This window comes from Ascaphus truei, chromosome 3 (genome assembly GCF_040206685.1).
Source record: "Ascaphus truei isolate aAscTru1 chromosome 3, aAscTru1.hap1, whole genome shotgun sequence".
Taxonomy (NCBI): domain Eukaryota; kingdom Metazoa; phylum Chordata; class Amphibia; order Anura; family Ascaphidae; genus Ascaphus; species Ascaphus truei.
The window spans coordinates 415,954,336-415,980,751 of record NC_134485.1 but is presented as its reverse complement, the minus strand read 5'-3'; the positions used below and the strand labels follow the sequence as shown (position 1 = coordinate 415,980,751).

At 44.2% G+C, this 26,416-nt stretch overlaps 1 protein-coding gene across 2 annotated transcripts in view; it reads left to right on the top strand.

Annotated features, from left to right (window-relative positions):
• The first annotated feature begins 6,471 nt into the window (after nucleotides 1–6,471).
• MOGAT2 (monoacylglycerol O-acyltransferase 2) overlaps nucleotides 6,472–26,416 on the top strand; it is a 100,885-nt gene continuing 80,940 nt past the window's right edge. The window contains exons 1-2 of one of the 2 annotated variants that reach the window (XM_075592690.1): nucleotides 6,472–6,560; nucleotides 7,266–7,433. In XM_075592690.1, the coding sequence (XP_075448805.1) occupies nucleotides 7,340–7,433 (94 nt within the window). In that variant the 5' untranslated portion in view covers nucleotides 6,472–6,560; nucleotides 7,266–7,339. Of the gene's footprint in view, nucleotides 6,561–6,966; nucleotides 7,434–26,416 lie in introns of both variants that reach the window. The other variant, XM_075592689.1, reaches the window with a different exon arrangement.

Genomic DNA, 26,416 nt, shown 5'->3' with positions numbered 1-26,416 from the left:
TCACATGATGTCAATACGCTAGTACAGAGGGCCGCCCCGACCCTACAGGCGGCAGAAATGTAAATCCGACACTGCCTTCAGGCCTGTAGGGGGCTTCCCCAGGCCCCTCTGAAAGCCTGTGGAGCCCTCCCCTTCCACAGGCTCTCCCTGTAGGGCCCTCTCTTTTGCTGGTCCTTGCCCATCTGGTAGGCGGGATTCCCCAGTCTCTCCTGCGGGCCTTCTGGGCCCTCCTGTTTGTCAGAAGGCCCATCCGAGGGCCCCAGTTAAGCCCACATGCCTCTGTCCACTATGCTCCCTGAACCATTACCCCCTTATACCACCATTCCCAATCCGATTACCCCCTTATACCCTTCCAGGCCCATTCTCCCTTTACATCTCCTCCCCCGTCCAGGCCCATTACCCCCCCAGGACCATTGCCACCGTACATCCCTCCCCATTTAATTTCATAGGCATTTGAGTGTCACAAATGTATTTGCAGTTCTTTTATTTTTAATAAGTTGATGTAAATAAAACCTATGTTTTAATTGTAACAGTCATTGCGTCTAAAACGTATATGAGGGTACAGAGTGCTATTAACTGGGATTCATTTTCTTTCATGCACCCAGTCAACACCCATCCCTGGACTACAATTTAATAAACTTGGGCGATGGCACCTTTATACTGTATGTGTGACAATAATATCGTAATTCATTTTCTTTTAGTGCAAGTTTTCATATTTTTTTTGTTAATAATGCAAATAAGATATGCATTGCAATTTTTTTTTTTTTTACAGATATTGCAATACAGGTAATATAATAAATTTAACATATAATGAAACTAAGGCATTAGAAGAACTTAAAAATAATCCCGATATAGTCATTCGCCAGGCAGACAAAGGGGGTGGGATAGTGATCCAGGACAAAACTGATTACATGATTGAGCCCCATAGAATTTTAGGAGATACTAATTCATATTCCGCACTCAATGCAGATCCACTGATTAAGTTTCAGTTGAATCTAATACAACTATTAAAAGAGGGCCTGGAACAAGGAGCTTTGAACAAAGCTGAATTTCAATTCCTTAGTGTTGAGCATCCAAGGACTTCATTGATGTATCACTTACCAAAAATACCCAGAAACCCGTGCCACGGATCACTGCCAGCGCTCAGATCGGAGGAGTGGATTTGTTTTTTTTTAGCCAGCCGCAGCAGAAGCCACCGGAGTGTTGGTGAGCAGACTGAGCATTGTGGCATAGATCGGCACCAAAAACAAAGAAAGAGACAGCGCAAAAAACCTCATTGTGCAATATTTAAACAAAATTGTATTGGTAAACTGGTGAGTATCACACGTACATCAATATAGTTAGATTTAAGCAGAACATGTTATGGACATGTTACCAATCTGTGCTCAGGGTACAGGACTTCTAGGTCAGCTGGCTTCTCACAGGTCTCGTGGAACAGCATACAGGATACAGCAGTCGTCACCGCAGGGGAACTGCCACTCCAGATGAAGGGAACACTCCGATATCGAGTGTCACGGTGGAAAGTCCTATCACCTGTATCCAGCCCTCTGAACACCAGCTTTAAACGCCACACGGGGCGGAGAATGATTCGGCTCTGTATGCCGCAGCAGGGAACCTCACCGTCAGTCGCTTACTCGGAGAACGCTAGACGCACATCCGTGACGTCATCGGGCGGCGTCAGCGTCGTGCGCGAGTGAGTCACTGCTTGAGGAAGCTGGAAGTCCCAAGAATGTCCCGTATAGTGCCCGCTTGGGGTCACGAGCAAATAGACAATGTATAGTAATAAAACATCCAGTATAAAGGAATAAATGAATGCGCCCTCAGTCCAACGCGTTTCGTGTTTACAACACTTCGTCAGGGACTGAGGGCGCATTAATTTATTCCTTTATACTGGATGTTTTATTACTATACATTGTCTATTTGCTCGTGACCCCAAGCGGGCACTATACGGGACATTCTTGGGACTTCCAGCTTCCTCAAGCAGTGACTCACTCGCGTACGACGCTGACGCCGCCCGATGACGTCACGGATGTGCGTCTAGCGTTCTCCGAGTAAGCGACTGACGGTGAGGTTCCCTGCTGCGGCATACAGAGCCGAATCATTCTCCGCCCCGTGTGGCGTTTAAAGCTGGTGTTCAGAGGGCTGTATACAGGTGATAGGACTTTCCACCGTGACACTCGATATCGGAGTGTTCCCTTCATCTGGAGTGGCAGTTCCCCTGCGGTGACAACTGCTGTATCCTGTATGCTGTTCCACGAGACCTGTGAGAAGCCAGCTGACCTAGAAGTCCTGTACCCTGAGCACAGATTGGTAACATGTCCATAACATGTTCTGCTTAAATCTAACTATATTGATGTACGTGTGATACTCACCAGTTTACCAATACAATTTTGTTTAAATATTGCACAATGAGGTTTTTTGCGCTGTCTCTTTCTTTGTTTTTGCACTAGTTTGGTTGTGGAGCGGTACCACGAGCGCAGCAGCATAAACCTCTCATATTGTAAACAGGTTATCTTATTTGTATTATCAATATCACTAAGAGCACAATAACACATTTTTTAGAGCGCAATTCACTTTTTTCCTTTATCAATACATCGGCACCCCCCTAAACCCATTCCCCCTTCTTGCTTTCCATCAGTGCTTTCCAGATGGGTATAGGATTTTGAATACTATGAGGGGTCTTCATTATTTCCGTGCCTGCCTCTGACTCAGACCAGCAGCAGCCTGTAGTTCTGCTACATTTGAGTGTATCCCATTCATAATGACTATTTTATATTGCTTATTATTCACCCATAAAGGTGTTCATTTACCATTGCTTCATCTCTGCTCGTCCTTCATATTTTCCTTCTGAGCCATCCATTCATCAAGGACTGGGTTTCCATGTTTTGGAAGCTGCATTCATTGCGCATATGGTCTGAACCTACAGTATATATGCTATAGATTATGAACAAGACCCTTTTGTGTTTGCTCCTTATTGGTTCATGTCACATTGTTTATTAGGTATTTTAGACATTTATTTGTTCACTTTCAGTCCTCATTGCTTATCTGCTTTTTAGCAGGAGGCTGTTCATCGCTTAAATATTGCAGCCTTTTCCAGGTTACATTTAATCATTTAGGTATTTCATTTGATTGCTAGTACAGATAATTTTAGAAATTGTCTCTCTTGGCGCACTCGCATGTTTTTTTAGTTTTGTATGCAATATAATAATACAGATGAGATAAGTGCTTTAAGACTTAAAATTAACATTGGGGGCAGAAGTCCCTGCTCCAAAGAACTATTAGGGAGACCAACGAGTAAACTTGAGTAAATTGGTTAGAGTGCGTATAAGAGCACACTACTGTAGTTTGGTGAGTAGTGGTAATCTAGGTTCATTTACTTTGTTGAACAGGTGTTAGGGATGTCCTTGGTGGAGTCTTGAATCCTGGCCTCTGTGCTCCCAGGATGGAGCTCTACCGATCTGCCACCAGGACTACTGATTGTCTGTGTTGCTTTTTCCACAGAGATCCATCCTGGCTGCTGATTGCCTCATAACAAAATCTGAGTGTTCTTCATAATCTTAGAGAAAAAAAAACACAATTAAAGAAAAGAAATAAAAGGTAATGTACAAAATTCACATAAGTAAACAAACAATAAGCGGTATATATATATCCACAAAGCAGTGATCTCTATGGAGTCGCTAAGTATAAGCCGTAGCGGGTCGGGTAACACCCTTTCTCAACCGCACTCCACACAGAGACAGTGACACACCATAGCACTTTATATAACTCACTGAATTGCTCATAATCGGTGTCCGAGGAGTGGAACGGGTGCCAACTGGCGCCAACCCTACTGCAGCATCTGTAGTAGCGTGCCACAAGCGCTTCCTGATTTGATGACGTTACCCGGTAACACTCTGCTGATCCAGTGCGCCGGGATAACAAAGGAGATGTGTCGCCATAGTTACTATAAACAACCTGGATTTCAAGTGGCAGGCAACTATCTCTGTCTGAGAAGCCCAGTATCCTCAACCATATTCTGTAAACAGTGCAACCATATGCCAATATAATAATACCTACAGTATATAAAGTATAAACCAACTATGCCAAATATTTATTAGACCCCAAAAGGATGCTATATTACAGTCACAACATAATGATTTAGACAAAGAGATAGATTCCCTTTATTATATAATACAAATATAATTTATTTTCTATTTAGTATATATATTTCAATATAAATACATTTCACATTACAAAGGGAGATGAAAAAACTAAACTCATCTTAACAAATTCCTTAAATGAACCACCACTGTAGGCTCCCAGGAGAGAGATCCAAGATCAATAAGGGTGGAAGAATAATATTGGACAAAATATTATGTTTCCATTTTATAGGAAGGCAACTGCAGAATACTATTCACAAGGTCATATCAGGTATAATATCCACGTTACATTATCGTTTTTATGGTATTTTTATAACTCCAACATTATTGTGGACCTTAGTCACACCGCTGTCGTAAAAATGTAAAGGAAACATGACATATCAGTCTTCATTCAGACCATTGGTCTTTTAGTCTCAAATATATTCATCCATCAAACTTCTCTTTGTATAAGACATGTTACACTAGTATGAAATGTCTGTAAACTATAACCTCCAATCTACCTGTTCAGATTGTAGATTTGTTTGCTTATGTGTTCCTTGACTGGTTTAGTGGTTTCACCCATGTAGCTTGTCACGGGAGACCAGGTTATTTAGACCTTTTGAACAGGATCATTCATTGAGCAAAACAAGGAAATAAATTGCAATTTTTTTCGGCATAAATTCGCTTACACACAATGAAACACAAAACACAGGCAAAAAGACACACTTATGTCTGGGGTTGAAAATTAGACTTTCCTAGGTGCAGGGAACTCTATGGGAGAGTTTTACCCTGACCGGGACTTAGCCCGGAATCTCCTGGAACCCAAAACAGCATAAAATTCCATACGCCACTGCTGCGTTCTCTTCTGAGAACTTGGTCCTTCCTGACCGCGAGTCAGCCCAAATCTCTTGGAACTCAAATCAGCATAAAATCCCAGCCGCGACCGCTACATTCAATTCTTACGTTTTCAAGGGCAAGTATTGCCGGGACAATGTACCTACATGTATCCGAGAATCAGGCATGATTCCCGGGTACATTTATTGGGGAACTGGCAACTCCGGACCCCAACATCCTAGGCACATTCTGTCAACGGTTCCTCCGCAAACCCCCCCCTGAAACGCATTCACTAGCAATCCCTGCTTGACTGCATGTCCGGAAAGGAAAAATCGCAAACAATGGTTTTATTACACAAAGTACAATGTGATCATACAATGTTAATGGATCCAAGAGCTAACTCTCTGGGACCCTTATACACTGAGCAGGGGGTAACCAAAATGGGCTTGACCTTTATTATTGATATTGGTTACCCCCTCCTGTCACATAGCTCAATCCACAGGGGCATGTAATTGAGGAACAATAGACAAATAATACCCAATGCACATCCAATATGACAAACTATTTAGTTAATTTCAATATGTTGTTTTCTTCTCATAAGTACGGATCACTTAGTTCAATCCTTTGGCCAAAACATTTCAAGCATTGCTACCACGTCGCGGTGATGCCCTATCCGCAGGTCCTACACTACCAATGTTATACTGTGTCTTCTGTACTTTTTCCACTGCATAGAGAAAAGAGGAAACAATACTGCAATATAGCTAATAACATGCAGTAGGATGCGTGATGTGTGCAGTGAATTTAGGAGCACTGTATGTGCTATGTGTTTACCTTGACATGGTTGCAGCCTTGAAATGTCTTGGCCAGAGGATTGAATTAAATAACCCATACTTATTATGAGAAGACAAAACATAGAAAAAACATACACTAATGGGCTAGATCATCAGACCAGGCCCAGCAACACCCCAAACCACCACCACCTTATTTCCAACTGGATCACTGAGCCAACCTTACCATGTGCAATCTGAACACTACCCCATCGCCTGGCGGATATAATAAAAAACACCCATAACTCTTTTATATAAATCCCTTCGTAACTCATTTTTCCTTTTAATACCAACAATTAACGCAGGGACTGGAGGGCGGGATCCTCGTGCACTGGCACCAGCAGGAAAGAGGGCAAGTGATTTTCTCCCGCCTAAGCCAGCCACTAACTCTGACCAGAGCCGCCGACAGGGGGGGGGGGGGCAGCCGGTACTGCTGTCCCGGGCCTGCCCAGTCAAGGGGCCGGGCCTCCCTGTCGGCAACACTACTGTTTCCATTCTGCTCAGGCATGCCGGGCCCTCACCTTTCCTCAGCACTGCCCCTTCCCTGCTGCAGGCTAGGCTGGCCCTCCCCTTTCCTGGCTGCCACCCCCCTCCCTTCCCTCCTACAGGCAAGCCAAGCTCTCCCCTTTCCTCAGCACCTCCCCCTCCCTTCTATCCAGCAGAACTGCAGGCCCCTTCCCTCTGCACCGCCCATCTGTCCCTCCTCAAGGCCTCTGTGGGCCTGCTGGTCTCTCCTGTGCACTGGCCATACTGCTCAAGCATGCCCATCCACGGGCCCCAGGTAAGTCCACATGCCCCAGCCCCCCCTTATACCACCCTCCCAGGCAACTTACCCACCCCAAGGGGGGGAGAGGGCTTATTTGTATGTGTGTTTGGGGAGGGGGGCTTAGTGTGTGTGTGTCTGTATGTCACTGTTTGTCTGTGTGTCACTGTCTGTGTGTCATTTTGTTTGTGTGTGTGTCACTGTAAGTGTGTCACTGTGTGTGTCATTTTGTGTATACTGTACAGCACTGTATACATTGTCAACACTATGTGAGAATATTATTATTGGACACAATTAAGAAAGTAAATGCAATGTATAAAATAATAATAAAAACAACATTGAACCCCCCAAAATACATCTTCGGTGTCTTTGATCCTGCTGAATTGTTTATCCTGTTGTAATTAAAAGGTATTTACTTTCCCAGGAAATTGTGACACAATTTATGCTTCATAGACAAGTAAGAAAAGGACACAGAGAATATATAAAGCAGAGGTAATGCTATCTGGAGGTTGATAACGGTGTAGCTGATATGAAGGCAAACATTCACTAGTAACTTGTTTGAACAGCACGGCCTGGCTGGATTTTAACCAGGGTTGCAGCAGCCGCAGCAGATTGTAGAAACCGCTCTGCTCCAAAACCTTTACTAACAGAACAGAGTTTACCTTCCAGAATAGAAACGCTGCACTATAGGTTCAGACATTGTAACACGTCGTACATCAACAGGGAGACTTTGGACCCCAATTTCCAGCAATTAGGCAATCGGCTCCTCTCTGAAAAGCACAGTCCGGCAATAGAAGATGAAGATTCAATTTGCTCCCCGCTCTGTTCCTTTAACAAGGAGGCTGCAGACGGTCGCGGTTATTCAATGGGTTTACTCTTTCCTGGCTCTTGGTAAGAACGCTGACCGACTTTCATTTTTGGGGTTAACAGGGAATGTACAGTAACTAATCTCCATATATATTTTCTTCTTCTTCAGTTAATGATTTAAAAGCAATGCATTTTGTTGCCTGTCATATAATACGCTAGAAGTACAAGCTATTTTAGTGCCTTGTTGCAAAAATAAAAATAAAAGGTGGAGTTACATCACATACCCGACAGTTTATATCCCAAAAATAAATAATTGTCATCAGAGGAGGAATTAGGTAAATTCCACCAACTGTGCAAACCCCACTACCAAGACCCTCCCCCCCCCAGGACCCCACCACACCCCTCTTCCCCCAATTTTTTTATAGAACCAATCCTATCATTTTTAACTGTAGTTGTAAATTTTTTGTATGTTCTATCTCTCCCCCCCTTTTTCTCTCTCCCCCCCACTCACACATTCCCCCCTCCTATTTTCTATCCCCTTTCCCCCTATTCTCTCTCCCATACCAGTCTCTCTCGCAAGACTATCAAATCTGTATAACATTAAAGAATATTCTTTGTTACTCAGTCATAATCATACAGTTCCAAATTTTAAGCCCATTATAGAATATATAGTGACCTGTATGTACTAGGCGGTGCATACTCTATGTCATAAGACGTCTTCTGGCAGCAGAAGACACTGTATGACCCATTCAATTGAAGGGACTTAATGTACATTATGACATAGCATGGCTTAGCAAATATGGGCTAATATGATTGGATGTATTTACATGATATTTTTATGTTACCGATATTCTTATCATTATGTGTTATGCAATGTTAGCCAGGGAGGTTAATGCAACTTCAAATAATACACAGTTATTGACACTCAGAAATGTGGAGTACAGTTGATATATGTGATAGAATGTGATACATCACAATGTCAGAACTGCTCCCATTGATGCAAGAGGAGCAACATGTTGTAGATGCAAAATACCTTAATCTCCTATTATTAGCCTCGGAACAAGTTTAAATTAAGTAATACAGTAAATAAGGCCAACCACCTGTAAGGTATCCCTGTTTTTAAACATTATGGAGCCTATTCAGGTAGCTTCGATGTTATCACTGCAACATCGAATGTGTTGGCATGTTCCTATTTCACTGTATGAAATTTGTGGGAAGAGAAGGATGGTCTGACATTGGTACCCCCTTCATCACAAGCAGGGGCAGATTTAAAAATGTGCCTCCCACAGGCACGTACCTGGTGCCGCCCCCCTACTCCAGTGCCATTTGTCTTCTCAGCAACGCCACGCCGTGTGATGTCATGTTGCCAACCGCGCATGCGCGGGCTGGCATGCACGGATCACACATGTGCATGAGAGGCTAGCAAGTGCTGATCGCGCATGCATGGCCGGCTCTTGTAGCCACTTATGCGCAATTGGCGCTTGCTGGAAACACATGCGTGATTGGCACTTACCAGCTGCTCGTGGCAAGCCCTGATCGTGCATGCATAGGCAGCAAGTGCCGATGTATGCCATTCCCAAATTTTGATGTTCTAGACCCGGGCCTAATGGGAAATCTGCCACTGATCACAAGGGTATTTTAACTGATGGGTCTTAAGGATATATTTTAAGTGTGACTCATTTAAATATACTTTGTATAGACATTTAAATATACTTTGTATAGGCATTAGTATATCTCTCATGGTACCTCAGATATGTTCATCTTTCAGCACAGACATTTGTCCCTAATTTATTTGGAAGGAGGTTTGAGAAGCCTGTCACGGTAGACCAGGTCTTTCAACACCATTTATATTTAAGGGATCAATCAAAGGGCAAAACAAGGCAGTGAAATAAAATAAGGTTTATTTTGGATAAATCCTTGGAAACAAACAAGAATACAAAATACAAAAATATACACACTTATGGGGTCCTGGGGAATGAGATCTACATTTCCTAGGTGCAGGGACTCACTTCAAGTGGGTTTACCCTGTCTGCTTCTCTGCTTCAAGATATCAGAGTGCTGCACACAGCAGACACTCTGGCATGAACCTCCAGCTGGTCACAGTCCAACTCCACACTCCTTCCCAGAGTATCTCTCAGATGGTCTCCACACTCCTTCCCAGAGATGGACTCTGACCGTTCTGTTCTGACTGACAGATTAAATCTGTCAGTGGTGATATTGGATACCGAGGCTTGAGCCTCATTACTCCAAGTTCTCTTGTTGAGTGTATTGTCGCACTCTTTAGGAAGCTTCTTGATCTGTGTTACTTGCCACAGTTGAGTTGGTTTCACAGGTTCAGCGCTGTGATGGGTCGTGGGTAGCGGTCAAATGGGTTTGCAGAGATCGCAGCAAGCTTCTTGATCAGCGGATTTGAGTTCTGGTCCAGTTCCTTGTAGAATTTCTTGTTGAGCTTCTTTAGATGTTCATCTAACATCTCGATACCCAGTTCCCTATGAAGGTCTGCTATTCTTGTAGGAAGTGGAGCGTTGGACGCAATCCGCAGCGCCTTGTTCTGTAATTTTTGGAGAGATGATCTTTGATGTTGGTGGCAACCACTCCACACCGGGGAGGCGTATGTCATTGTGGGTCTAATGATCGCCTTGATCACATTGACTTTGCTCTTGATGGGCATGGTCCTTGTCTTCAGCAGAGGGTACAGTGCTGCCAGCTTGGTTGTTGCCTTCTGTTGAATCTTCTCAATGTGGTTTCTCCAGCTTAGTTTGCTATCTAGGATTACACCTAGGTAAGAGCTGTTTGGCTCCCATTTGACAGCCTCTCCGTTGAGGGTCAGAGATGGACTGATCAGCAGTGTTCCTTATATACCCCTTGGTGGCTATCCTTTACCATGAGCAAGGCAGCCAGCTAAGAGAAACAGTGCCTGGGGCTCAGACCTGATAACTGATTCATTTAACTAATCCCCTACCTTTGTTCTGCTCTATTTCTATGGAGAGCCTACACTGAGTGAATTACTTAGAATATACTTTCTCCATAGAAATGACAGTAACAGTGGAATATCTAATTTACTTTCTTGCATGTTAATTCCATCACCACACAATACCAGGTATCTAATCTGGGAGGAATTGCTAACACAGGCATAAATACAGACAAAGTAATTATGTAAAAGACAGGATTTAGAATTATAGCTAGCCCAAATCACATCACAGAACAATGGTGATTCACTGGGGGTTTGCATTTACAGGGAATAAAGAATACAAGCTTTGAAATACATTCCCTGTTCTCCCACATATATTAAATTACATTTGGCTGAAATAAGCCTTACATAGCTGGCCAAGTTACATGGATTTAGGGGTAAATAGCTGGGATTTCGCTTTATTAGGTCCCCCAGCAACCCCTACCATCACAGGGACATATATACATCTGGAAATACCTATTGAGTTAGGAAGTTGTTGTCGTCGTCCTCATTCTCCTCCTCGCGAGTTTCACCCTTTTTTGACCTACTGCACGGCTTGAGCAAGAATGATAAACCTTGTGAAAAAGGTGATTGTTTCATGCTATCACAGCTTTGTTTGCATGTATGTATGTATGTCGTTATTTATATAGCACCATTAATGTACATAGCGCTTCACTGTAGTAATACACGTGACAATCATATAAATTACAAATAATACAAATAACAGATCATGGGAATAAGTGCTTCAGACTTAAAAATTAACATTTTTGAAGAGTCCCTGCTCTGAAGAGCTATCAGTCTAATTGGTAAGCAGGTGTGTTTTAAGGTGGGTCTTAAAGGTGGATAGAGAGGGTGCCAGTCAGGATTTGAGGGGAAGGGCATTCCATAGGTGTGGGGCAGTCAGAGAGAAAGGTTTAATGGTGGAGAGGGCTTTAGATACAAAGGGGGTAGAGAGAAGACATCCTTGAGCTGAACGCAAGAGTCTGGATGGTGCATAGCGAGAAATTAGGGATGAGATCAAATGAGGGGCAGAAGAGTGTAAAGCCTTAAAAGTGAGGAGAATTGAGTGTGAGATGCATAATTTGATATGAAGCCAGGAGAATGATTTCAGCAGGGGAGATGCTGAGACAGATTTAGGAAAGAGTAGAGTGATTTTTGTAGGGGGGACAGGTGAGAGGCAGGAAGGCCGGACAGCAGGAGGTTACAGGAATCGAGACGGGAGAGAATGAGGGCCAGTGTCAGAGTTTTAGCAGTTGAGCAACAGAAGAAAAGGTGTATCTTTGTACTATTGTGGAGGAAAAGCGACAGGTTTTAGATACGTTTTGAATGTGAGAGAGGAGTCGAAAGTGACCCCTAGGCAGCGTGCTTGCGTTACTGGGTGTATGACAGAACGTCCAACAGTAATGTGGAAGGAGATAGTGGGGCCAGGTTTGGGATGAAATATGAGGAGCTCTGTTTTTGACATGCGGAGTTTAAGTCGGCGGAGGGCCATCCAGGATGATATCGCAGACATTCAGAAACTTTGGTCTGTACAACAGGTGTAAGGTTAGGAATTAAAAAGTAAATTTGTGTGTCATCAGCATAGAGGTGATATTTGAACCCAATATATGTGATTAAGTCACCTAGAGAGAGTGTGTTCAGAGAAAAGAGGAGCTGCCCCAGGACAGAGCACTGGAGTACCCTCCCCAGAGAGATCGATAGAAAAGGAGGACTTGTTAGCAGAAGAGACAATGAAAGTGCGATGGGACAGATAAGAGGAGATCCAGGATAGAGCTTTGTTACGAATACCAAGAGTATGGGAATGTGAAGGAGCGGGTGGTCCATGGTATTAAATTCTGCAGAGAGGTCGAGTAATATGAGCAGAGTGTAATGACCTCAGTCTTTGGCAGCATGGAGGTCATTAGTTATTTTAGTGAGGGCTGTTTGAGTGGAGTGAGCAGTGCAGAAGCAGATTGTAGAGGGTCTAGGAGAGAATATGTGGTGAGAAAATGGAGCAGGCGAGAGAATACAAGATGTTAAAGGAGTTTAGAGGCAAAAGGCAGGAGGGAGACAGGCCGATAGTTAGAAAGACAGGTAGGGTCAAGCTTGCTGTTTTTGAGCAATGGTATGACTGTTGCATGTTTGAAGGAGGAGGAAAAGGTTCCAGAGTAGAGGGAGGAGTTAAACATCTGTGTGACCGTAGGTATTATAGAAGGAGAAAGAGGTTTTTTGGAGATGAGAGGGAATGGGGTCAAGAGGGCAAGTGGTAGAGGGAGAAGAGGAGATCAACAGTGCAACATCTTCCTCTGTGACAGCAGAAAAAATAGCCAAGGAAGGCAGGGGGAGAGTTAGGAAGTGGAGGAGGAAACAGAGGGGAGGTTCTGATGTATGGTTTCCACCTTTTCCTTAAAATAGTCAGCAAAGTCCTGAGGTGTGATGGAGGAAGAAGAGGCAGCTAGGGGTGGTCTGAGTAGGGAGTCAAAGACAGAGAAAAGTCGGCATGGGTTAGACTTGTGCATGTTGATTAGTGAAGAAAAATAGGTTTGTTTAACCTGAGAGAGGGCAGAATTGAAACAGAATAGCATAAATCTGTAGTGAAGGAAGTCTGCGAGAGTGTGAGATTTCCTCCAGAGGCGTTCAGAGGAACGAGTGCAGGAACGCAGCATGCACATTTGGGAATTTAGCCAGGGTCTGGGGTTAGAAGGGTGAGAACGGCAGAGAGAAAGTGGGGCATGTAGATCAAGAGAGGACAGGGCAGAGTTATAGTTCCTGACCAGGTTGTCAGGGTCTGGAGCAGGGCTGAGAGAGGAGAAGGAGTGTAAAGTGGAATCAAACGCTGGTAGATTAATTGAGTGCAAGTCTGCAGAAATGAGGGGTTGATGGAGATGGAGAAGGGGAGAAGTGAGAGAGAGAAAATGAGATGAGGTGATGGGCAGAGAGAGGGAAGGGGGAAATGGAGAAATCAGAGAGAGAAATGTTTTTAGTGAAAACCAGGTCTAGGTAGTGGCCATGTGCGTGCTGGCTGCAGTCCACTGTTGAAGGCCAAATGAAGGTTAGAGACAGAAAGCAGGAAGCCTAAGGGAGAGAGGGGTCATCAATGTGGCAGTTGGAGACCCCAAAGAGAAGAACAGGGGTGTTAGAGGAGAGAAAGAAAGAGAGCCAGGATTCAAAGTGAGAGAGAAAGGCAGAAGGCTTTGTGACTAGCTTCACATGCAAAATTGCTTGTTCTGTAAAGTGCACTTTACAAGCGTCACTTATCGAAGTTACCTGAATAGGCCCCTAAATCTCCATGGAGGGTATTCATGAAATGTCACTGGCCGATATTTACTCTCTAATACTGTACAGCTGCAGCTGTGAAATTGAATCACTTGAAACTACTCAATATCCACATGGCAGAGTAATATATAGCCTTGCAGAACTGTTCAATAATGTCAAACTTAAAGTAATAAAAGGAGAAACCTGCTCAAAGGTTCAATAATCCCAATGAGTTTGTTTATTATCTGTTGTTGTGTCATTTTAAATCCACAAGTACAAGACAAGGAGGTACAGATTTAGTAGGAAAATATAGATTAATGGAGAACACCTACTTTGAGATTAAAATAAACTAGAATGACTGATAATAATTATTAATAGTTATTTGAGTGCATTAATTTAATTAAAGTAGGTGCTTCTCTTTTGTTCTCCACTGTTCAATAATGTATTGCTTTCTTTGGGGTGTCATGTTTTTTTCAAGCATTAATCAAAAACACATTTGTTTTCAAGCTTAACAATTTCATGTAAATCGTTCCCGTGACTCACCCAGAACAAAATATATGTGTATGAAATGCCATCTCCCATATTCTCCTGTGTAAACAGTATATACGTTATACATTCAGGGCTATATTTATGAAGTGAAAAGAATGGGAGGAGCGCACGAACCAAATGGAGCAGGAAGGACCCAAAGTCAAAAAATGAATAAAAAGGGCACTTTAATGTGTCATGAGACCCATCCAACGCGTTTCAAAACCATTTGGTTCGTGCGCTCCTCCCATTCTTTTCACTTCTGGTAAATCATCATTGGAAGCAGCACAGCCTATCAGCCATCCAAGGATATGTGAGTACTTGCATTTATTCAGGGGAACCTGCCAATGAGTCTGATTGTGGGTGGACTTGTACTACCCACCACCTGTCTTCAGGAGGATAGTACCCATTCTGGTTGTTATATATCGCTACCATTATTACTCATACGGATACCTTTGGAAGGTGGTTTTGGCAATATTATATCCCGTTTCTCCTGGCATAGAGCGCTTTTTGCCAATTTTTCTACCTTGCTATATTTATGAAGAACGGCTACTCCTTAAGGCTGGGGTCATGGTGCCTTCCCACGTGCGGAGGCGTGCGCGGCCGTGATGTCAACCACTTGAAGCGGGCTCATTTTTCGGCCATGGTAGGTGCGTCGTCCGTGGGCATGTGTCAGTGACGTCACGGAGCTGGTTCGCCCATTGGGCGAACCGCTCACGTGACCAGTCTGTCGCACCAAGAAATCGGTTTGAACTGTGGTCGCCCCCTCCTACTTCCCCACGCACCCGCACGCCATATGGAAACGAACACTGCCTTAAGGCAGTCTGTTCGCTCAGTGTGCGGACGCATCCGCACGGTCTGCTGTACCATGGCCCCAGCCTAAGACCACTTACATTCTACAAGGTTCCTCATTCAAGTGAATAGGCCTGAAAAGGCTCTACATTATTTATTAAGCTGTGTTAAGCTGTGTAACTCCATAAGACACCTGTGCTGGAAGACAGCTTACAGAATGACCAGTAAACAGCCATATTTACGAAGTCATGCTGGATTGTGTATTCTGATGTAGCACTGCTTGGTAAATCTAGGCCTCAACGTTTTCAGTTCATCGTGAGGCACTGTCATCCACACTTGGCAAGCTTCCTTAATTCTCTCTTTGAAAAGGTACAGTAGTAACCCTAGAACTGAGTTAATGGGCAGTTCCAAGGAAATTTACAATTTAAGTCATTTTAACATACCCCAAAATATGGTGTTGTACATGTATGGTTTTAAAAATGGCACGTCCACAGGTTAAAAATGCAAACTTTCTAAACGTCAAAGTTTGAGTGAAACGTCTATATTTGATAAATACATATAGATCTTTGCAAAGGTTGGGGTGATACATGAATTTATATAACATATTACAATACAATATAAAATAATGTAAAATGTTTGGGTTAATTGACCATATAAACTGTATGGATAAATCCATGGTAACACTGCGTTCAATAGGCTCACTCAGCTCAATGCATATTCTAAAGGCACACCACAGCCCAGCAAGCATCCTGCTGATCCAATACAGTCCAGCATATGTACCAATAGACTCACTGCACCTCCCCAGTGGGGTGCCTAGTGGCGCTCGTTACCTGAGTGAGTGCGATCTGGTGGACTCCAGGCAACTCACGATGGGGAGATGTGGCGGGGGCGTGGCCATGATGTCACATGACTGGTTCGCCCTCATTGGCTGAATCACCGCCGTGACGTGGCCAGTGCTCCGTCGCCACAAGAAAAGACAAAATCCTTGTCTTTGCAAAATGTGGTCGCGCATTGCGAGCTGTATATGCGCATGCAAGCAGCTACTGAGTCTCGGCACCACAGAGGGGCAGATCTTGTTCCCACGTGTACGCCATCGCAGCCGTGGCCACCGGGGACAAAGCTTAGAGACTCGCTGCATTGAATGGGACTTATACATGTTATTCATTAAACGGCTATAGTGCTCATGCAGCTGTGGGCACATTTTCCCACAAACTCACTATGAAGCTAAGTTGATAAATATATAAATATGTGGTACAGTTGTGCTGACAAACACTTGAAGTACTGCATGGTAATATTTACGTCTTTGTAGATGTAACAGGGTATGTCTATTCTGCCTGTCTTTCCCCCTGTTATGTAAGTTCCTGCTAGCTGCAGGCTGTGACAGGTTAATTCTGTGGGCTTGTGACCCCCCTACATGCTCCTCTCTGATGGACAGAAGTCAGGTGGTGACTCATGACCTGTGTAAGCCTATCAGGGATAGGTATAGACCATGAGCCTGCCCCTTCTGGTTCCTTATGAGGGGCAGTGACAAATTTAGTCAGTCCTGGTCTGGAGGAGGAAGAGACCATATATTTATACTAGGTGAGTGGCTAGCTTCTCTGCCCCAGTAACTTGGAAAACCCTCACCCTGGCAGATTACTCCAAACGTTTTCAGGCATGTGCCTGAAAACTGAAACAATATAACTTTTGGGGAAATGGACTCCCATGCAGAGCTATGGGTTTAACTCTAACACCGCCTGCTATTCCCAGAACTTACATGCCAGACCATAGAGATATATAGCAGGGTGCTTGTAACTGGGATTTATTCCTTTTAAAGAAACTATCTCTAAAATCCAGCAAGGATCTGGTTAAGTGCAGCAGGCAATTAACCAGACTCCACCTGGCTAATTAAGTGAAGCCTTATGTGAGACACAGGAGAGGGATTCCTTAGTTCACAATTGGGCTAACCCAGGAAAGCAGAGAAGCCAGCACACAGACACAGTCTTGAGCACAAAGGTGTGCTGAGATCCAGACACCCAGAGACCTATATTTCCTGGACACAGAGGATCCAGGAACCTGCCAGAGACTGACATGAAGGGCCACCTGCTTAAGGTACTTCCTGAGACTTTGGTGTGACAGGCTGGTAATGGGAATATCCCTCCAGACCTGCAGATAGGGTTTGGGAAACTAAGTTAGCCCATGCAAAGGGATAGGGCTTTGTTATTTTGTTGTTTTTGTATGTTTTGCCTGGATAAAGGAACAGGCTCAATAAAGCCAAGATATAATTTCACCCAAATCAGTCTCCATTATATGTACCTCTGCACACATCTCTTACAGAGCTACATAAAGAAAATATGGTTTCTTTTAGAAGAAGCATAAATATTGCTTACATCTTTCTGATATACACTCCAAAGAGTGTCGCCCGAGTGTTTAATAGACAACAATCGTTTAAAAATCAGGCTCAGCATCACTACACATTGCCTCTAAAAGCCACTTTGACCACTGCGTGATTGGTTAAGTTTTACATACTGGAAATATTTGGGAAAAATGTAGGTGCACATACTGTATGGTGAGACATATACAATCCCCTCAACTGCAGTTCTCAAGAAATCCCATACATTTAGAGCCCACCGATGTGGGCTAATCCTCCAGTTTTTATAACATCAATCAATATGCATGAATATGCATACTCTCAAATATGAATACATTACTGGGGATAAGAATACCCATCTCTGCCCCAGTATATACCAGCATATACCAGCATATACTGTACTAGCATATACCAGGGCTCTTCAGCCTGCAGAGGGTGTTGATGTGGTCCTTAGAATCTCTGCTCCTGCTAATTTCATACTAGTTGCTTAGGCAGCTAAGTGCAGTTCTTTTGACACTGAAACTTACTCGTAAACTACGGTTATGCAAATATTAATGGTATTGATGTTATAAATGCTTGCAAAATGTTCAAATATAATCATTTTCAAGTAATTCAATGTATTTAAATTGACATTACCAGTGGTCGACAAATAACCAAAAAATCTACTCGCCGAACAAAAAAATCTACTCGCTACCTAGTACCACATGTGTGCTGCTTGGGCCAATAGGAGCTCGCCACGATGTTAAATCCACTCGCCCGGGGCGTGCAAATGTATAGGTTTGTCGAACACTGGACATTACAATATGCTTGTGGTCCTACTTCTAAATGTTTTGTTGATCTGGTCCCTATGGAGAACTAGTTGAAGAGGCCAAACATACTTTCACCATGAACCTTTGGGACACAGTTACCAAGGCCTACCAATGGTAAGGAAGCCCAGAGAATGTCCTATTTTCCTGTTTCTTAGTGTTCTGCTGTTGCTTCTTTTACAAACTGGTTTGATACATAAGGGGATGTGTACTGCAATTTAGGAATAACGTTGAAGAAAAGAAAATCCTTTTCATTCTCTTTGTCAATGTATCAAGATGAGGGAAGAATGCATCAGTTCTGTTTATGTCACCTGCATGCAACAAAGATTCAGTTGTACCAGAACCAATGTGATTCACTGTCTTGTTGCTGGAAGAAGAAAAGGTGTCAGTATTGGCCATCCCTGCTATCACAGAGGATCCATGCTGACTGGAGGCGCTGCACCTATCAAGAACTAAGGTAACCTGTGAACTTGTCCTGTTTCTCCCCACAACACCGTGGAGCACTGAGCCCTCCTGTTACCAACAGGTACAGCACAACACATAGAAAGTAGCCAGATAAGAAGCAGACTCCCCAATGTCCCGTAGGGTGGGGGTACAAGGGCTACATGTATAAGATTTCACATGTTTTGCTGCATTAAAAGGAAGGGCAAGGAAGGTATTGTATGACACATATAATATGATGACCTGTACCACAAGCTGTGCTCCTAGACTATGAGTGTGTGCATCACACTTCCTCCCTTCAAGCATCGTCAAATCTGCTATTTTTTAAGTGATGTCACTTTTTGAGTTCTATTAATCTGCACCATATACGTGGGAGAAGGCGGTGGCTCAATGAGTAAAAACACTGGGGCCTATATCTATTAGCTCTGAAGTGTGACAACCCGCTTCTAAAGAGCACTTCCGAAGCAGATTTGCATGCTTTGCACTTCTGTAAGCCCTTCTTGCATGCCCAATCTGTGTGAATATCCGGTCCAAATAGAAAGTGTCCAGAAAACAGCACGTGAGCTGATAGTTATAGCAAGCTGTAATAATAGTAAATCACCCCTAAGGGGGAAGTCCCAGGTATGCTAGAGATAATGAGAAAAAGAGATGATACTCTGCACGAGTCCCGGACAAGAGCACAGCAAAGCAGCAGGGAAACGAGCAAGACGTGCAGTAGGGCGGTTCGCCCGATCAGCGCATCCGCTATTTCCACAGATGAGTTGTCCTGTAAAGAGGTGAGGAAGGGGTCCCAGCAGAACACCCCTGGAGTGTACATATAAACATATATACACACACTGGTAGGGTAGAAATAAAAATGGCGTGCGTACGTGCGTGTGTGTGTCTGTTGATTCTGCATATGCGTACAATGGAAATCTATTAGACGTGCAGGATCCAAGTCTGAAGCGCATGCGTAGTAGCGCAGGGGCAGCGCGTGCATGATGCATGCACGCTCCCGAGATCCCTGCAACTTCCAGAGTCGCAGAGGATAGTGAGAGTCTGATATGCAGGGGGAGCGCGCTGCCGAGATCCCTGTCATTTTCGGTCTCGCACTGTACAGGAGAGAGTGAGAGCCCGAGGTCTGATGCAGTAGGGAGAGCACGTGCATGGCGCGCGCATGCTCCCAATGTCAGTTTCATTCGGCCAGCACAGACAGAGCTGCAGAGAACGTGTGCCCCCCCTCTGCTGCCCCAGTCTGCACATGTGCAGTATGCTACTTCCATTTCATAGAAAGTCCCAACTCAACTCATTGTACCCTATGAGATTTTCCAATGAGCTACCGTCAGCTAAGCGGTTTCACTTCAACAAGTCAGATCTCATTCTCTATAGCTACCCATATAATACAGATGTAGCAGACGTTATTGCTATTGCAGATACCACTGTGTTTGAATTAGCCGCGCATGAAAAGGGGCGGGGCTAACACATTATAGGACCCGCTGGCACTCGCCAGCGAAAGCAATAACACCTGCTACCTTTGCATATACACTGTATAATAATTATACTGTACAGGGAGGTGCAATTGAGCCCCTGTATTGGTTTTGGCTCTAAAAAAAAGTAGTTCTCGTTTTGGTTTTGTCAAAAAAAAAATTGTTTCTGGATTGCAGGGAAAATGTAAATATGTTTAAAAGAATCAGAACTTCATGTGATCTGGAGCAGTTTTTGGCTTCCTTTCAAGAGCAGCAATCTCCACCAGAAGCCTCCATGCGTTTAACTCATACAATGTTAATAATTGTATATTGCCTGTGATAATAACCTGCTCCTTTAAAAAAAAAAAAAAAAAATGTTTTTCTAGTGTTAAAATGTTAAAAACACTATTTTGATCTCTAGCTTCTGAGGTTACCTTGGCAACCTTCAGACTACTATGGGCTCTGGGGAGAGCTTAATTTTAACCCCCCACAATGAGCAGCCACTTTACCTTTTGTTTCAGCACTGTCCCTAATTCCCTCTATATTGTAAGCTCCCAGGAGCAGGGCCCACATTGCCTCTTTGTGTCTGTTTAATACGGCATGTCTATCTCCTGAACGCAGCAGATTTAAAAGATGAAAACAGCGTTGGGAAGGAGAGACGTCTAAAGTCAGTAAAAATAAAATGCTCCACAAATGGCGAATTGTACTAAAAATTCTTTGGGTCTGCATTTGTACCCCTCCGTTACACACAGAACTTTAAACCTTGCTTGCGACATTTGTTTTGTTAATATGCCGCACGTGATATTTCTTTATTGTGCAGCCGACGCATTAAACTAACCAGCATTAGCCCGCGTCCATAGTCAATGTGACTGCGCATGCGTCATTGCACCCGCCGCACACACACAAGCCTCTAAGGCAATGCGCATGACCATAGACCGTAGGTGCATGCAACAGCGCGGTTGACTTTTCGCGATACAAAATCTTTTGATTTTGACGTGTGAAGGCCGGGTCACGTGCACGGTTCAGCCAATGAGGGCGAACCGCTCACGTGATGTCACGGGCACGTCCCCAAACATTGAATTAGAGCTGCTCTTGGCACGCGCCTACTATGTACAAGGCCTTAGTGTAACGTAGTCTCCATTCAGTAAGACATTGAAGATATTAACAGACCTTGGGTTTATAGTCTCGGGTGCTTATTAGTGCTTTATTTTTAGTGTTGAGTGTTTAGAAGGACAAAGATCATACCAAGCTGTTTGTTTAATGGTGTTGCAAGAGATATAATCTCCAATTATTTTATAGTGTGGAGGAGGAGTTAAAATAACTCTGCTACCTTTGCAGTTTGTTTAAAGCGGCAAACCACATTACTTCAAGCTTGTATTTATGATGTCAATTTATTCTGAACTGGGGAGCCTGGGTCGTTCTAATAATCACAAAATCCGCTGTTGGTTGGTTCAGGAAGTTAAAATGGCTGCCTCGGAGGAAGCCGTGTGAGCCAATGAATAGCGGCATCCATCAATAGCATTAGTTTATTGGAACGGGTACAGATGCAGCAGACTGCATTGCTCCCACTGATAACACAACTCTATGTTTATGACGCAGAAAATATCAGTAGGAATCAAAGGCAGCGATAATGCAAAATATCACAGAGTGTTCCACCATAATGAGTCAGTGGGAGCAAAAACCCCGGCGGCATCTGTGGGTTTTCCAAGCAATGGGAGCATCCAATTTTGTTGCCACTGTTGATTGATGCACAGACAAGGAAGTTGCTGGCAGGTCCTTTTTTCTTAGGGTCATTATTTATCAGCGAAAGTGCAGGGTTAGGAAACAACAAAAGGGTAGGGAGTGATCACAGGACCATACTAATTGAATAAAGTGATTGAGTACATAAGTGAGGTAATCAAATGGTGGGTGCAAACTGTGAACTGAAAAGTGAATCAGAAAAAAGTGCAGGGTTAACCGTAAGAGTGGTCACTGCAGAAAGTTACATATTTGACATTCGTCACAGAATGTAACCAATTTATCCTAAATTCACGATACATTTTTAAGTGGGGAACAGATTACACAACCTGACGACAGATGCAGCTCTGTGTTCCTAGAATCACAGCAACATGTGGTCCTGATAGTAAAGGGGCAGATGTCCCACGGACACCTTACAGGTAAGAAGGGGAAAGGCTGTGGGTTTCTGTGCAGATTTTCCATTTCTGTAGTATAGCCCTATGAACTTATACTCCTGCAACATCTGTCATTTTTAAGTAAAATAATTTGCTATGCTAAATGTCACCTCTACCAGTTCTGTATAAGGCAATCTCTTTTTTTCCCCATATTGCATTTACAGCTGCAGCGGCCGTTATTCGAACACTTCACGCGGTGTATACATCGGAATACCCATGTCATGGCGCGTGATTTCTTCCAACCGTATCGCCTTTAGACGCGAGTGCGGCGAGTGCAGAAAATGGCATTTTCGTGTTCTGGCTTTTAAACACCTGAAATTGACACAGTAGCACAGTACTGTACACATTACAATTCATTCATTTCATTGCAACCAAAGAAACAAAATCCATGAAATTAAAACAACGCATCCGCGATAAGCGCGGGTGCCTGGGGCGATTGGCGGTGTTAATGCCGCGTGGAGTACAGCAGAGCACACGAAATCGGCGCTGTGATTTGTTCGAATAACGGCCGCTGCAGCTGCACGTTTCAGTGTAATAGATCTCTGGTACTTATTGTACTAAGAATTTGCAATGAATACTCCTGGCTCTCAATTTCCTCTCCTTCATCAGGTCTGGAAGAGGTAATATAGAAATTGCCATGATCCTGAGGATCCCATGTGTTTTGTTGTAACGTATATTTTCAAGACCAGAATGGTCAGCTCTTAAACATTATGAGGATTCATTCCTATCCTAGTAGCAGTTCTTATTATACATTGGTTAAGTTATTGGTAGTGACAATGTTTTAAATTATAAAGCCCATGGTGTTTTGGTCATACAGGCGGAGCACAGATTATTTCACCTGCTAATAACGCAGCACATCGCTGATTTTCGGTAGGATTTAATGGCAATAATAACGCTCAATATTCCACCATAATGCTCCAGCGGGTGAAAAAACCTCTGCCACACCGGTATTTCAGAGGTTTCCCTTGACTACTTTTACTAAATGTTATTCATTTTTATTGTTCTCTTATTGGCCTTAGTTTTCCAATCCACTGAATTGTCCACTGTTTATAGTGTACGTGGCTGCACATACAAACCCCATCAGATGCTCTATGAATACAAATATTTAAATGGTGCTGGAAATTAAGAGGATTCCTTTTCTAATTTGTGCTTTCTTTTTAATGTCGGCTTTTACATCCAGGTAGACATCTGTTCACAAAAGCGCACTTTTTATTCCTGAGTTATGCAAAATACATTTGTTTGCTGTGTAAATATCACGCCTTGTATGGAAAATAATGTGGTTGGCATTTCAACCCACTAAGTAAAGGAGTTACTGAAAATAAAGGTGGTATAGGTGTGTGTCTTATGCTGCCTGTGGGCATCGGAGTTTGAATCACTGGGTGAAAAGAAAGATCTATAACAGATCTCAAACTCAGTCCTCAACGGCCACCAATAGGCCAGTCTGTTGCCACTGATTGGCTGACTGAGACTGAGCCACTGATTGAGCCACTGTGCTGAAGCGGGGATATCCATTAAACCTGGCCTCTTGGTGGCCCTTGAGGACTGAGTTTGAGATCTCGGATCTACATTAACTCACACCCACACTACAGTCATTTGCACCTAAACTACTGTAGTTGAGGACGGCATTAAAAATAGAGCAAAAAAGAGCAAAAGCCATCAAATGTATTAAAAAATATGCAAAGGTATGGGATGTCCCAATTACCCACCACCTTGCCTGTAAATTGGAAGGTCATGAAGGCAAAGTTACCTTTTGTATTGCTGGTGCTATGTTGCGGTATTATGTTATCACACTCTTGTATACTAATGTTGATATGCTCATTCTTTAAAGCACTGCATGCACAGTGTGTATAAATAGCCTGGACAAAAAGTATCCAAGACATTATCACTGTTGCCTTATGTATGTGGTTTCATATGCAACAGAACATTGCAGTGTCAGACAGGACTGGGGTGAGATGGATTACACAAGCCTCCAACAGTCATTTATGTTTATGGGATAAACAAAGCATTTCTCAGGAGTTACAGGAGCAATACTACCCCCCCCCCCCCCCCCCCACCCCTTTCCATCTTTTTTTCTTATTTTCATATGGAAAGCTTGTGACAATGTATAATTCTACTTTCTTAGCTAAGGTGGCAATTGTTTGGTGCTCCTGTTTTAAATCTGTAAAAATCCTGATTGTGTGCCTAACATAATGGCTGACTTTCACTTTCAATCAATCCTTCAGTCAGTGTGACTCAGCAGCTACAATGTATCCTTATAGTATTAAGGTAGCATTATCTATTGTTGCACTTAACAGCTCAAACTGCTGGGAATATTGGCAACAAATGATCATATACAGGAAAGTGTTGCAAAGATCTTGCACTGCTTGGGAGGTGGACTACAACCTTCTATAGAAATTAAAAGATGCTTAAAAGTGTAATTAACCCTTTCTGGTCGAATGTCGGAGTATATCCGACACTAATATTTGCCACTTGCGGTCCAATGTCGGACCGGGTGGAGGGAGGAGGGAGGAAAGCTGAAAGGTGTGGAGTGAGGCGCCCGCAGCACATCCCCCGCATTCTCCTTGCACCGCACTGATGTGCCCTTACGCAGATCCGTCCCCCCCTACGCCGATCTGTCCCCCCCCCTGCGCCGATCCATCCACTCCCAAAGCCCTGCGCCGATGCGCCCACCCCCAAAGCCCTGCGCCGCTCCGCCCACCCCCAAAGCCCTGCACCGCTCCGCCCACCCCCAAAGCCCTGCACCGCTCCGCCCACTCCCAAAGCCCTGCACCGCTCCGCCCCCTCCCAAAGCCCTGCACCGCTCCGCCCACTCCCAAAGCCCTGCACCGCTCCGTCCACTCCCAAAGCCCTGCACCGCTCCGTCCACTCCCAAAGCCCTGCACCGCTCCGCCCCCTCCCAAAGCCCTGCACCGCTCCGCCCACTCCCAAAGCCCTGCACCGCTCCGTCCACTCCCAAAGCCCTGCACCGCTCCGCCCCCTCCCAAAGCCCTGCACCGCTCCGCCCACTCCCAAAGCCCTGCACCGCTCCGTCCACTCCCAAAGCCCTGCACCGCTCCGCCCACTCCCAAAGCCCTGCGCCGATCTGACCACCCCCCCAGCCCTGCGCTGATCTGACCACCCCCCCAGCCCTGCGCCAATCTGACCACCCCCCCCAGCCCTGCGCCAATCCGATCACCCCCCCCAGCTCTGCGTCGATCCGACCACCCCTCCAACTCTGCGCCGATCCCCGCAGGCAGCCCCACGATGACTCCCAGCAGCTGACACTGGAGGAAGGGGGTTAGGGGGCTGTGAGTGTGGTGTGTGTGGTGTGTGTGGTGTGTGTGGTGTGTGTGGTGTGTGTGGTGTCAGTGTGCTGTGTGTGCAGTGAGTGTGCTGTGTGTGCAGTGAGTGTGTGTGTGTGTGCAGTGAGTGTGTGTGTGCGCAGTGTGTGCGCAGTGCGTGCAGTGAGTAGTGCGCACAGTGAGTGTAGTGAGTGTTGTGCGCGCAGTGAGTGTAGTGAGCATAGTGTGCGTGTAGTGATTGTTCAGTGAGTGTGTGTAGTGTGCAGTGAGTGTAGTGTGTGCAGTGAGTGTAGTATGTGCAGCGAGTGTAGTGTGTGCAGCGAGTAGTGGGCGCAGTGAGTGTAGTGTGCGCACCGAGTGTAGTGTGTGCAGTGAGTAGTGCGCGCAGTGTGTAGTGTGCGCTGTGAGTGTCGTGTGTGCAGCGCGTGTCGTGTGTGCAGCGCGTGTCGTGTGGGCAGCATGTGTCGTGTTGGCAGTGCGTGTAATGTGCACAGTGCGCTGAGAGTGTGTGCAGTGTGTGTGCAAAAAAAAAAAAAAAAAGCTGTATGATGACAATAAGATGTCCAATTTTTTGCTGTTTTAAGCATTATACTTCTCTAGGTGGTTTATATAATCTGTCCCTCCTGCTGGAAAGCCAATTAACATGTGACTAGTACACATAGCGTAGTGAGAAGCTGTAACTCTGTGAATGTCAAAAACGACCACAGTGAGATTTTTGGGGGGTCTCTCTTTAACTTGCAGGGTTGTGAGATGAAAATATGAATAAATCAAATGCTATTACTATTCTATTCTTAACTACACCGTAGAGTTTAAAAATTCATAAACAGATGCATGCACAAAGTGTATTAAGTAAGCAAAATGTAAATAATTAATTGTATTATTTGGCTCAGTAAATCAGGAACTTTCAAGATAGTTTTGAAGGTTATGAAACTTTTATAGAACAAGCATGAAAATATGACATGGGAACCTTGGACCCCTGAGACTGTATAAGATCCTTTCTTTTAATAAAAGGAAGACTGGAAATAGAAAATTGGGAGAGGAGGAGATATTGAAGCACATACATACAGTAGCC